Raw genomic sequence first — 14,325 nt, forward strand, 5'->3', positions numbered from 1 at the left:
AAGAAAGAGGGCTGATAGAGGAAGGAATGCCCGCAGGAAGGGGCTGACAGATCGAGAAGACTGCAGGAAATGTCTAGAGCAGGGTACCAGGGAAGCAATGGAGCATCTCTTGTGAACTTGTCCCTCATTGGCAAGATTACGCTGTAAGCATCTGGGGTCCCCACGGTATGATACACTGGAGGAAATATCGATAGTAAGGTGGCAGAGTCTGTTAAAATTCAAGTCAGCGCAAAGGTCCAAATTGGTCTACGTGTGGCTTATTAACCTACCAGATTAACCTAACCTAACTTCATGAAGGAAGAAGACCTCTTTAGCATGCAGATCTAACTATTTTGTGATAATATGTCATAAGAAGATTTAAAAATATCATCCTTCTTAATATTTATATTAGATATCATTTGTTATTAAATTATTTTTAATGACATTTGATTATTCACATATAATAGTTATTAAAATTTTCTTGTTTTCTCTTCTTAACTTTTCCATCATTTAGGTTGAATATGCCACCACTGAATCGGTGGTCACTCTAGACTGGGAGAATGGCTTTGTCGAAGCGTCTGCGGCGAAGAATGAAAACATCACACAGGTAAAATTTAAACTTTAATATAAAATACCTGACTCTATTTAGAAAAAAAAATATTTATTTAATCCCCAAAACTTCGCACTTGCAGGTCTTCAAAGAGCTGCTATCACAGGCGAAAATCACGTACAATCTGAGTCCAGCACTGCGGCGCCGACGACAATCGTTGCCACAGCAAGTGGGCAATAATGGAGCGGGCACGCCCACCCATCACCATCATCCATCACATGCAGCCAACACGTCGGCAGCGGGCAGTGCACACGGCTCCACATTGCCATCGCATGCGCCAACAGCCGCGCAAATACAACATTTGCAGAGGATACAGGAGCGGAGCTTGGGCAGCAAACGGAATTCGTGCACAATATCCTAAAGTCAATATGCAGCAGCGATGGGAGCGGCCGTGGCAGTGACGAACTACTGAAGAAATGCACATTTATCTGCAAATGCATACATACATACACACAAATAGGTAAATAAAGACTCGCCCATACACTAAGCGACAATTGAAGGTTTTCAGTCACAAGTAAATATTAGAATTAAATTTCATTCCCGTTTTTTGTTTGTTAGTTCATTTCTACTTCTTCTTTATTGGCGTAGACACCGCTTACGCGGTTAAAGCCGAGTTCACAACAGCAAGGCTATTTTCATCTTTTGGGGGTGTTTTCTACGTGACGTTTTCCAAACCCAGCATACAACCCTGGGTAGGGATTGTTCGCCTTCAAACGGATTCTTTTTGGATACCCAGAGGATACTTAGTCTAAGACCGGGAGTCGTGAGCTGCTTGAGCCATATGTAAAAAGAATCGTTTCTGGTCATTCCCAAGTAAATGGCGGTCAGAGAACTTTCCTCACTTGCGTGAACTTTTACACATGACTCCATCCTCTAATTATTATTATATTATTTCATTTAACATTTGGTATTTCGATTATAGAATAAGACAGAATTTACCATTATTTTTATTTTACTCGCCTTAGGCTCCACTTATTATTTTTTTGATGATACAACCCCGTTTTTTCAACAGAATTTAAACCACGATTGTATAGTTTTATCGATTCTTGGTCGCTTGAAACTGCAAAGCACCCTTGCCCCACTCACTTTGGAGCGGAACGAATTGATTCTCTGTTATCATCTTGCATTCTTGGCGACCAGCACCTGTGCGAAATCCTTTCGGCCTATTCTATGTTACAAGGTAGGAGATCCACTGATTCATTAGGAGATCTACTCAACCTTAGACAAGTTATCTTGTCGCAATCATTGGAGTTCTTATAGGACATTTTCAAAAGGCATACATGTGTAAAGGCTAAAGATCTTGTCGGGCGCAAAATGTAAAAGTTGATGAAGGACGATAAGGTGGTAATATGCAGATACTTTCTTCTCTATTGTCTAGCCTTTGCAAGACTGATATTGAAACATCTCGGCAATCATATCTTCGGCGAACCAGGAGACATAGCAGAAACTGACCTTAGCCGCCTCAACAAATTTGATATCGGCACAAAACACTTTATCGGTTTATGGAGGGGTGTTTATGATTTTATGATTACTTTTTGTAGGAGTTTTAGTAAACACAACGGGCAGGAATTCTAAGCTATCCAAACTCATCCCGCGATATGAGTAAAGTGGCTCGAACTTATATCCTCAAGTTTGGATACCAAAAATTGCCCGGACGCAGATAGATCATTGTGAATGCCGTTATGTATAAAATGGCTCTCTTCTTCTCCTTCTTCTTCTTTAATGGCTCTCAATTGTCCTCCATAGTTTTGGCCTTGTTTGTGTTACATGAAATGTGGGCACTACATACAATGATGACTTCTTTTAAGATGAGAAGTAACTTCAACGTACTGATTCATTCCCTCTTATTATGATTTTCGGTAATTTACACTTAAACGCTAATCCCACAGATTTTGAAGCATATATTTTTTATAGTTCTTTCCCCCCGTTCCTTATCTCAGCAGTCAAGCGATTTATTCCTAATCCAAAAAAAAGAGAATGAAAAACAAATAAGATATTGTCAGTTCAGGAAGTGTACGGAGTTTCTGTCGAAATTTCCTGGTGGCCATCATTCAATACTTCATGTTCAGGGTATGAGGTTCCAGGTTCACTCTTAAATCTTCCACATTCAGTTTCTAGCCTCGATACAATTGAAGTTAACGTTTCTTCTTCTTCTTTATTTCAAAAAATCATTAGACATGAAAATCACCCGAATGTTTACAATATAAAATTTTGTCAATAAAAACTCAGCTGTCACCTTTCCCTCGCCGCTTAGTGTACTCACATAAGTTTAGCATATGAAAGAATGGGCACACAAAAAACGAGCAGCACAACTTCGTAATGGACATTGATTACGGCAGCTAAAAGCAAATGTTTGTATGTATTGTAAACTATTGCGATATAACAATGCAAATGTACAGTTATGCTAACACTGCATATGTATCTGTGCATTTCTGCGCGTCAGTGAACAGTGCTATAACAAATATTAGAATAAACATTAGATTTATATAAACATATATACACATATATTTATGTGTGCTACTGCAGAACTCACATACAAACACATAGCGATAAATATACTTACATAAAACCGCATGAAATATGGATGCAATGACGAACCGCACAGTGGCGCGAAAACACTCTTCGAAGCGACAAATCTTCAAAACTTCTTCCGTTCGAAACAAACAGTGATTTTGCAATGAATTACCTGATTTCACACAAACTAAAAATAATTTACTTCAACGGATGAGAGACAACAACAAAAAAAACGCAAATACATACAAACATACTTATATACTCGTATAGAAAAAAGTTATTGAAATTTATGCCTGCAACTATCCAAATACTTTAACTGTGTAACTATTGCAATGTAAACACATACAAACAAACATATTTATACAATAATACAAAGAAATATTTACGTGCGATTTATATACAGACGTGCGTAATGACTGGTTTCCGCATAATTATTAATTACAACAACAAAAATGTATGAAAAATAGTAAATTTAAAACAAATAGCCGAAATATACATATGTATATACAGATAATTAATTATTATAAATAAATCGCTTCTCAGTTGTATGTATTCCAACTTATGCGCCAATATTTCAACGACTTATAAACATAACCTCAAATTCCGCAAATGTCAAAACTTAATTATTAACTATTACAATAATGTATGCTATGAAAACTAAATCTATAAGCAGTCAGTATATTCGTATTAACATTGCATTAAGGTATTCAAATTATTATATTTAAGTAATAAGTAAATAAAAAAATAAAAAATATTAAAACAAATAAAATATAAAAAATACAATATAAATGAAAAAACTTATGGAAAATATGAACAATTAAATATTTTAATACTTCAAAATCAAAAAAATTATATTGAAATGCTTAACAAAAATTAAAACAATAAAATTTAATTAACAGTAATAATAATACATATTAATAATAAAATATGTAAAAAATAAATTTTTTAATGAACAAAAATATTAATAAAAGATAAATAAAATATAATTATGAAAGATTACGACAAAACAAATAGTAATAATACAATATTTAATTAAAAAAAAATTGGCAAATATTAAAAAAATGTAAACAATTAAATATTTTAATACTTCAAAATCATAAAAATTATATTAAAATGCCTAAAAAAAATTAAAACAATAAAATTTAACAAATAATAAAATATTTTAAAAATAAGAATTTTAATAACCAAAAATATAAATAAAAAATAAATAAAATATAATTATAAAAGATTATGACAAAAAATTGTAATATACATAAATAATACAATATTAATAAAAAAATTTGGAAAATGTTAAAAAATATAAACGATTAAATATTTTAATACTTCAAAATCAAAAAAATTATATCAAAACGCTTAAAAAAAATTAAAACAATAAAATTTAATTCACAAATAATAAAATATTTTAAAAATAAAATTTTTAATAACCAAAAATATTAATAAAAAATAAATAAAATAAAAGATTTTGACAAAAAAAAATAATAATAAATAAAAAATAATAAAAAAATATTAAAAAATATGTACATTTGTATTATTTATGTATGTATTATTAATTTAAAAAAATTGGAAAATATTAAAAAATATAAACGTTTAAATATTTTAATACTTCAAAATTAAAAAATAAAATATTCAAACGCATTAAAAAAATAAAAACATTAATAAACATTTAATTAACAGAAAATAAAATAATTTGAAAATAAAAGTTTTCATAGCCAAAAATATTAATAAAACAATACATAATATGTACTTAAAAATTAAAAAAAAATTGATTAAATATCTTAAAAATAAAAAACAATGAAAAAATATAAACTTAGATAACTAAACTTGAAAAAAATATATAATAAAGTTATTAAAAACAAATTAGAGCCATAAATATTAATAAAAATCAAATAAAATATAATTATAAAAAGTAATGATAATTAAATAACGCAATAAATTAAAATCCGAAGCTGGTTATAGGTCTTTCTACGCCAATTAAGAAGAAGAAAAAATTAAAATAAAAAGTTAAAAAATATAATAATAAATAAATATCAATTATTTTAAAAATAACAAATAAATAAAATGTAAATATAAAAAATTCGACAATTTCACGGTATTTTATATATAGTTTTTATTTTAAATTATATAATTATTTATATTATTTAAAAATTGTCGAATTTTTTATTTAAAACCTATATATAAAATACCGTGAAAATAAACAAAAAAATTAATAAATTACATATAAAATTAGTTTAATAATTTAATTAACTAAAACTTAAAAAAATTAATCAAATACTTTAAAAAAGTAAAAATTTTAATAACCAAAAATATTAATAATAAATATGTAAACAATATTATAAAAATAATAATAATATTATAACACAACAAAGCATATGAAAATTTTTAAATAATACAATAATTACATAATCTAAAATCAATAAAAAAATAAATAATAATAATAAAATACCTTAAGAATAAAAAAACAAAGCAAAATACAAACTTAATTAACTTAAAAATAAAAAAAGCAGCAAAACAAACTTAATTAACTAAAACTTATAAAAAATAAATAATAATATTATTTAAAAATAAAAATTTTAATAAACAAAAATATTAATAATAAAAAATTTTCGAAAATAGCAAATAAATAAAATATACAAGTATAAATAAAATTTAAATAATAAAAACATTTAATTATTTTAAAATTATTTTATAACATTATATATATATATATACATGTATGTATATAAAAAATGATAAAATAACTTAAAAAAATAAAATAAATTTAAAAAAATAAAAAAAAATTAAAATTATTATCAAATTAAAAAACAATAAAATGGATGTAAAAGATAAATATTTAATTAAGAATAAATTATAAAAAATTAAATAATTTAAAAGCAAAAATTTTAATAACCAAAAATATTAATAACATTAAAATACACTTAACATACTTAATACTTTATAATATACTTAAAAAATTTAATATTATGACTTTCGGTTATTTAAATTTTGTTTTTTTTTTATTATTTCACTATCACTTTCTTACTTTAGTTTTGAATATTTTAAGCATATTTTTAATTTTAATGATAATAATAATGAATAAATAACAATTATTATAAAAAAATTTATTTTTAATCTTTTAAGTATATTTTTATTTTTTTAAAGCAAAAAATTTTCAAAATATTTTTAAGCTTTTAAAGTATTAGAACTATAAGTAACTAAAAATTAAAAACAAATTTTTAAATTTTAAAATTTTTTCTAATTTTGTTTTAAGTTTTTAAAGTATTAAAACTATAAGTAACCAAAAATTAAAAAAAAAGATTTAAAATAATTATATAAACCATGCAATCACAAAACTTACGAACACACATAAAACTACCGTCTAAATACTTAACTAATAAAGCGAATAATTTTCTCTTGCTAATCAGGTATTTAATCCATTCGTACCTGTCTCAAATAAAAAAAATCTCTTAGCTGAGGATAGTTTGTTACTTTCCAACTACGGGTACTTAGCGTCTATTATATGAAATACCTACATAAATACATACTTATGTACTTACTTACTAGGTATTAATAGACTATATAGATAACCGTCTTAGTATTTACATAATATAAACATATATTAGTTATTTATATATGTACAATATATACCTAGCTATATAATTACTTATGTAGTTTACTATATATAAACTCTAGTAGCTTGAAAATTATAAAAAAACTAATACAAAAACACCAAACAATTAATTTAGCTTACTACAAATAATCGTATATGTATAGGCATCTGTATGCTGACATTATTATTATGAAATATAATATATTGTTATTACTAAATAAACTAAAAAATATTATTTATGCGTTTATCAATATCAATTCTTGTAGTTGTTAGCATATCAGCTGTTCGTAAGTAAATAAATATAATTTAGGTAATTATTCTGAAATTATTTAATTGCATTACATATTTTGTTATTAATGTTATATTAATTAATATTTTAATTTTATATTCCTATAGTTTTTTTATTACCATAATTAATTTATTATTTTTTATCCATGCTTAAGCCAATGAAATTCTTTAATTGTCATTCCAAGAAATATTTTTCTAATATTTTCAATGAGCTACTAGCCAAGTTGCCATTGAAATTTTACTAAGTGATACTTTTTTCGTAGTCAAAATCCCCAAAAAACAGTTATACATTCTAAACAAAGAAACGCACCCATATATATTTCGATTAAAGGCCATACGAATGTCAAAAATTTGTTAAATATACGTAAGTTAACTAATGCATTGGCAATTTGCATTGACCATCCAGTGCGTATGAGTAACATTTTCATTCAAATCAAATCTTAATTCATGCAACCACATTAAGTATTGGAAGCGATTGTGAGATATAAGGAACACTAACAAATACATACTATTACTATAATCACAAAAGAAGCATGCGACCTTAGAGTCACTGCAATTCTTCAGTCAACCTTCAACGAGTTTCTAAGAATTTAATAAGAAAATGTTCTTTTATTTTTTAGAAATATTTTTACTATACCATGAAATCATTAAATAAAAATTACTTAAGCCGTCACCATATTCAAGAATCCTTCACATACTCTTCTAGTTTTCGAAGTGTCTTACTTAGTTTAAAATATTTAAGTAAAGGTCCACGTCCACGACAAAAATAAAATGACATTCTGTACCCTCATGTGGATCCTTATATATAATTTTCATCGTTAACTGCGTAGTTTTTGAACTTGTGGCGGCTAAGGACGGTTTTTCAATCTTTAGGGCTTTATATACACTTGCAAGTCAGAAAAACGGGTTTTTTCTTATATTTTCTGGCTTGTTATTTAATAAATAAAAAATAATAATGCACATTCACTGATTTTAATGTACTTTAATAATGAGTGATTAATTTTAAAACATTTAGGTTTCCTTGACCCCGTATCCCATTTCCAGAAGAACCTCCGAAAAAGATAGTCTGGTAGTGAGGAAGATTTTTCTGTTTAAAAAAATCTAAAATCGAATAGCCAAAAATAAATTATTGCAATAGATGAAGACAGGCAATGTTCGAAGGCCCGGTAAAAAGTTTAATTTTTGTCATAATGGCGGCTTTCCAAAAAATGCGGTTTTTATGAAAGAATTTACACGATAGGGTGGTTTAAAAATCGAAGTTATTATAGAAAATCTTGTTTCTTCAATCATTACTTGCTAAATATAGCTAATAAGGTCGAGTGAAAATTTCAAACCGTTCGGTCCAGCTGCTTTAGAGGAATTTCCTTCTCCGACTCTGTAAACAGAAGCATGTTTAAAGGTACGGAACACCGAAATATTTTCTAAGCTACTTCACTCAATATGAACACACTTTATTTCAAATTTTTTTTTTGGAGTTTTCATGATATAAAGAGAAATCCGAGAACAATTGCTTAATTTCTATCAGAAGAATCGCTCAAAGGCCAGAGACTCAAGAACTCAACTTAATAACAATTTTTATTTGAAAAAAAGGGTCTTAATTGGCGACGAATATTAAACTTTATTTCGGGAGGTGCGTTTTGTACTTTTAAACTAAAAACAAAAACTTTTTTTTTTGACATATATCGAATATATTGTATTTGCGAATATTCTCCGAAATTATTTTTGAAGTTGACCCAAATAAATTCGGAGTTAAGAACGGATTTGTAAGAAATTTGAACTTAGTGTAAACGGTTCCGAAAATTTCAAACGGTTTTTTTTTACAAAAGCTGCCTTTTAGCTCAGTGAGCACAATTTCCTAACCGAATTTCGATTTCAAATTTTCACATGACCTTCTTAGCTATAATTGACAAGTAACGATTGTTGGAATAAGATTTTCGATTTTTTATGCCACTTTGTGGTATAATAATTCTTTAGAAAAAACTTCTTTTTTAGAAAGACGCCATTTTGTCGAAGATAAAAATGTTTACTAGTCCTTCGAGCATCACCGATATTCATATACATTTTCAATTTTATTTGATTTTAAATAGAAAGTTCTTTTTCAACGTCAGGTACCTCTTTTCGGAGGTCCTTCTGGCGATCGGCTATGCGATCAAGAGCAGCCAAATTATTTTATTTATTTATTAATTAAAAACTCTTAATTCTTAATTAAAATCACAAAAACAAATATTTTTATTTTCGTCATCATGCCGTTTGCCGTTTTGGGTGTAATCTCCAGTTCACCACCGCACAAAATACTTGTAATTAAACGCTAGCTTTGCGATGAATATTGAGTAATGCCATTTGAAGGTCATACATATTCATATATTATGTGAATCAGCTCTAATAAATATTGCGAGCAATATTTTCTATTTTTTTTTAATATTTTTTTAATATTTTATAAAATTTTTATTAAGCTTTTTTTTAATTTTTTTTAATTTTTTTTATTTACTTTTTATTATTTTTTTTAATTTTATTTTTATTTTTTTAATATTTAATTAAATAGACTTAACTATATAGACTATTTCAAATGTAATCTAATAATGCATAACATTTTATTTAAAATATTTACTAACAATTTCTTTAAAAAATATAAAGCTAATCCTACACAAAAAAATAATTTCAAGCAAATTTTATTACTTTAACATAGAAAATAAAGCCAAAAAGCAATTAAATTAAATAAATATTAAATTTAAATTTTTATAAATTAATTTTAAATAAACAAAAAATTTATATAAAATTTAATTTGCTTCCAAAATGTTTTTCCTTTGCATAAAAACATTCAAACAACAAAAAATCTTCCAAAAAATTTATAAAAAATGAAATTAACGAAATAAGGTATTATGTAATAAATGTTTGTATAAAAGCATAAGTAGAGACTCATTTATAGGTTGCTGTTAGAGAATTGAAATTGCGTGTCGTACATACACACACACAGAAACACACACACGCATCAATACATACATATGTAGATGTGACGAGGTACAAAACTGATGATATGAAATTGTAACACCAATCTTTTGAAGGGAAACGTATGCAATGCAATGCAATGTTTTGAAAGCGAAGACATTGAAAAATAAAACCAAAAACAATAGCTAAATTTAATTTACTTAAATTATAAAAAATATAAAATAAAAAAATTAAAACAAAAAAATTTAAATTAAAAAAAAAACTAAATTGAAATTAAAAAAAAACTTAAATAAAATTAAAAAAAAACTAAATTGAAATTAAAAAAAAAAAAACTAAAATAAAATTAAGTAAAATTAAGAAAAAAAATACAACAAAAAATATAATTTCCATAATAAATGTGTTAAACTTAAGAAATAATGCAACAAAACACTCGTGTATCTTACTAAAACTTAAATGTGTATGTGTGTGCATAAATAACTGTTGTTATAGGGCGTGTAATTAAAAGTAAATTTACAACAATAATATTACTACTATTATTAATATTATGCTAATTAAAATAATGTATGCAATAAAACAAACAACAACAACAAATACAACTTTAGGTACTTGTAAATTAACTGTGTACTCGTATTGACAAAAACAACAAAACAAAAACAAACAACTTTTTAAATACAATACATGCATAACGGTATAAAATTACATATATGTACTACGAATATCAATAAATTCAATTTGAATGGCAAATAAAGACAAAATCACTTTTCATTGTTTTATAAAATAGCTTATAACAGTAAGTGAAAGGTAACGTATTTTGAATGGATTATTGTAAAGCTTTCTTCTGATTATTCTTTCCTTCCTTTTATGTTTCCTACAAGTAAGGAGAGAACTGGTCACAGCCATATAAATATTTTAAATATTTTATTCTCGGATTTAGACGAGATTTTGCCAAATATCCTTCTACCCTTTATTTCCTCTTTCTCTTGCCCTTACTGTTCTTTCTCTCACTTATCTATTTGCTCTAATATATAATAATCAGTTCTTGAACACAATTTGTTTGCCAGGAATCTTCGAAACCTCACTAAACAATTTTACGATTACATAGACATCTTAATTGGTAAATATGTATACCACAAATGAACGTTGGAGACCCTATAAAATATATTCAATACAGGTACATAAAAATGATCAACATGATGAACTGAGTCGAATTAGCCATCTCCATCTGTCTGCTCGTCTGTCTATACTGTCTATATTTATACTCTTTTATATAATAAGAAATGCACCTGTGAAGGGTATTATGGCTTTGGTGAAACCTGAATTTAACTTTTTTCATGAACATAACGTTTGTCAGCACAACCCTGGGGAGGGATGTTCTTAGGCTACCCAGAGGATACTTGATCAAAGACCAGAAGTCGTGGGCTGCTTGAGCCATTTGTAAAAGAATCGTTTGTGGCCATTCCCAAGTGAACTTCTACGCATGACGCCATCCTCCAACAACCGCGCCATTAAGTCTGCTTCCTGGATAAGGAAGCTAAGCAAATGGGTCAGGTAGTGACGTCCCACGTCACTGTCGACAACGACCGGTGTGTTTAACGTGAGTACCTGCTGACGACAGCCTTACCCCACGGCGCTCAAAAGCACAGCGGATCAAATCAATGCGTTGATCAGCGCCCTGAGAATGCTAGGCATTTTCAGTACCAATTGGCAGTGTGGAATGGACACACTAACCACCTTGGTCGGGTTCGAGGCCCATCTAAAACCTCTGCCGTGCTTTGGGTCCGGCACCCGGTTGCAATGCAACTCCACATTCAACGGACAAAGTCAGTTATTTCTGCATTTGGGTTTTAACGACAACCACCACGATACCCCCGAGGAGCCAGTCCGCATGAGCAGGTTAGAGTAAACTCCAAGAGCTTCTGCTCCCCGTTGTACCAGAATTAGGTCTTCGGTCAGACCTCGTAGCCGAAGCTGCTACCAGTTGAGCTTCCATACGGCTCTGGACTAGTGGCCAGGGGTTGGACCCCATATAGACATCACTTACGCGCACCACTCATATAAAAATTAATCCTAATTCCCAGCTAACCGCCTTCGCTGCTTAAACAATTAACGCGCAAACGACCCTAAATGTTCGGTATTCCGACTAGTAGAGATCACACCACTAACATCTAATCGTCCATCAGTCCAGCTAATCCCCATACCACCCAAATCCCTAATGTCCGAGTAGATCGGGCATTCTGCAATTAAATGCGACCAATTTTCTACCCCCGCCCCATAAAAACACCCCGACCTATCCGATAGGTGCCTCTGATGCAAAAATACATTCAGAGGCCCATGCCACGTAAGTAGAAAACCCAGACTCAGATAAAACCGAACCCAGCGTCCTGAATGTACTCGTACGTCACTCGGCCGTTAGGACTATTGTCCCAACGTTCTTGCCACCTACACCTAACCCTATCATCCAAAAGCCTCTTGCTCCCTAAATATCCCTCCCTCTCCACATCATCGTGGGAAATCCAGTCATTCCGCAGCGTCACTGTCGACAGTCATAACTTCGAAGTCGTAGATAATTTCGTCTATCTTGGAACCAGTATCAACACCAACAACAATGTCAGCCTGGAAATCCAACGCAGAATGAAATGAATGAAAGAATGAATGAAAGAAATCTTGGCAACAGTTGCTACTTTGGAGAAGCAAAGTCCTCTCTCGACGAGCAAAGACCAAACTCGGCAAGTCACTCATAATCCCCGTCCTGCTATATAGTGCAGAGGCATGGACGATGACAACAACTGATGAGTCGACGTCACGAGTTTTCAAGAGAAAGGTTCTGCGAAAGATTTATGGTTCTTTTCGCGTTGGCCACGGCGAATATCGCATTCGCGATGAACGATGAGCTGTATAGGATATACGACGACATTCGCATAGTTCAGTGAATCAGTGACTAAAAAGACAGTGGCTACGCTGGTTAAGTCATGTTGTCTGCATGGAGAAAACACTTCAGATCTGCAGTTTTTTGACGCAGTACCCGTAGGGGGAAGCAGAGGAAGAGGAAAATCTCCACTCCAACTCCCAAACAGAGAAAAGGGAGAACGACTGAGTGTTGTAAACTCCGCTATAACAGCGTAAGCGGTAGACAATACAGAAGAAGAAGCTGATCCATATAAAATAAATGAAAAATCCAAATTATCTGTTGAGTAACACACACCCTTGCTTTGTTTGTCCAAACTATATATAGTAAAACTGCTACTGATGTTGTTTGGTCCACTTTGCTGGACGACACCTACATATGCAACTCCTTAAGCTATTTAAAGTGAGCGATGTCATTTTAGATGCCTGGAACTCAAAAACTATTGGAGATATCAATTTTAATTTTTAGTATGTTGTTGTTGTAACGGCTATCTAGTCCTCGTTAGGGTAGTAAGGTTCAGATAAGTTGTATTCGAGGTCATCCAACGGTAGTGGAAGTAAACGTGCTGTTTCGACGGGGTGGGACCATAGGGAGAGGGGTGTCACCTGTGTAGGGTTAGCTGGGCATGCAAAGAGGTTGTTAGGGACATGCGGGGACTCGTTGCACGCTAGACATATATTTGGTATATCGGGGTCGATTCTGGATAGGTAGTAGTTTAACCTGCTACAGTATCCAGAATGAAGTTGTGCAAAGGTTGACTCCAAGTACACCATTCACTGAGAGGGAGTTGTTGAAGGTGCTAGGTATAAATGCTGTAAATGCCGGTCAGTGCATGTCTGAAGTTAGTTACGTCCGAAGATTGATCGACGTATTGTCTTATGTCATCGACACAGTTAAAGAAGAACCTCTTGATGTTCCTAGGAGGCGGTTCCACTGCAAGGAGGCGAGGAGCACGGATGGTTTCAACGAAAACAGGCCAAAAGGATCATCCGCGTTTCACTGCATTCAGGCGATTCAATATTGGCGCGGCGTTGTTAAGGACCGGTCGGCCGATTGCCTTTTTTTTAAGTAGAGAGGAGCATCAAAAGACCGAGTGTGGAACTTTAACCAGCAAAGCCTAACCTACTCCCAACTCCAGGTCATCTGTCGATCCACGAATGGATGTCCGATATCAGTCGTCAGTCCACTGTCCTTTAAGTGAGATTTGCTACCGCTGCTGCCATATTGTTAAGCTTTTGGCTAACTCTTCTCTTCTGGCTCATATCCCTTCCGTTCCGTTCGTATTCGTCACCCTGGATATTAATGGGCGTCATGCTGCCCGATTGCCTTGTATTACTGTGATCAAATTGAAAGGTGAAGGTTTATACTACGCGTGTTTTTCAAATCGGTAAATTTTTTTTCTGTAAATTGGTATTCGTTGGTCTTATTTATAATTTCCGTCAAAATATTCATTAGTATTTTCGTTTTGTAGGCTCTAAAAGTAAATTTTTCGATCTT

General features: G+C 30.6%; 1 protein-coding gene across 1 annotated transcript in view; it reads left to right on the forward strand.

The window, feature by feature from the left end:
• LOC126758559 (ras-related protein Rap-2a) overlaps positions 1-3,088 on the forward strand; it is a 109,434-nt gene extending 106,346 nt beyond the window's left edge. Inside the window, exons 5-6 of the mRNA XM_050472877.1 lie at positions 494-586; positions 672-3,088. Coding sequence (XP_050328834.1) covers positions 494-586; positions 672-950 — 372 coding nt within the window. The 3' untranslated portion in view covers positions 951-3,088. The remainder of the gene's footprint in view (positions 1-493; positions 587-671) is intronic.
• The last annotated feature ends 11,237 nt before the right edge of the window (positions 3,089-14,325 follow it).

The sequence above is a fragment of the Bactrocera neohumeralis genome, chromosome 5 (assembly GCF_024586455.1).
Source record: "Bactrocera neohumeralis isolate Rockhampton chromosome 5, APGP_CSIRO_Bneo_wtdbg2-racon-allhic-juicebox.fasta_v2, whole genome shotgun sequence".
Classification (NCBI taxonomy): domain Eukaryota; kingdom Metazoa; phylum Arthropoda; class Insecta; order Diptera; family Tephritidae; genus Bactrocera; species Bactrocera neohumeralis.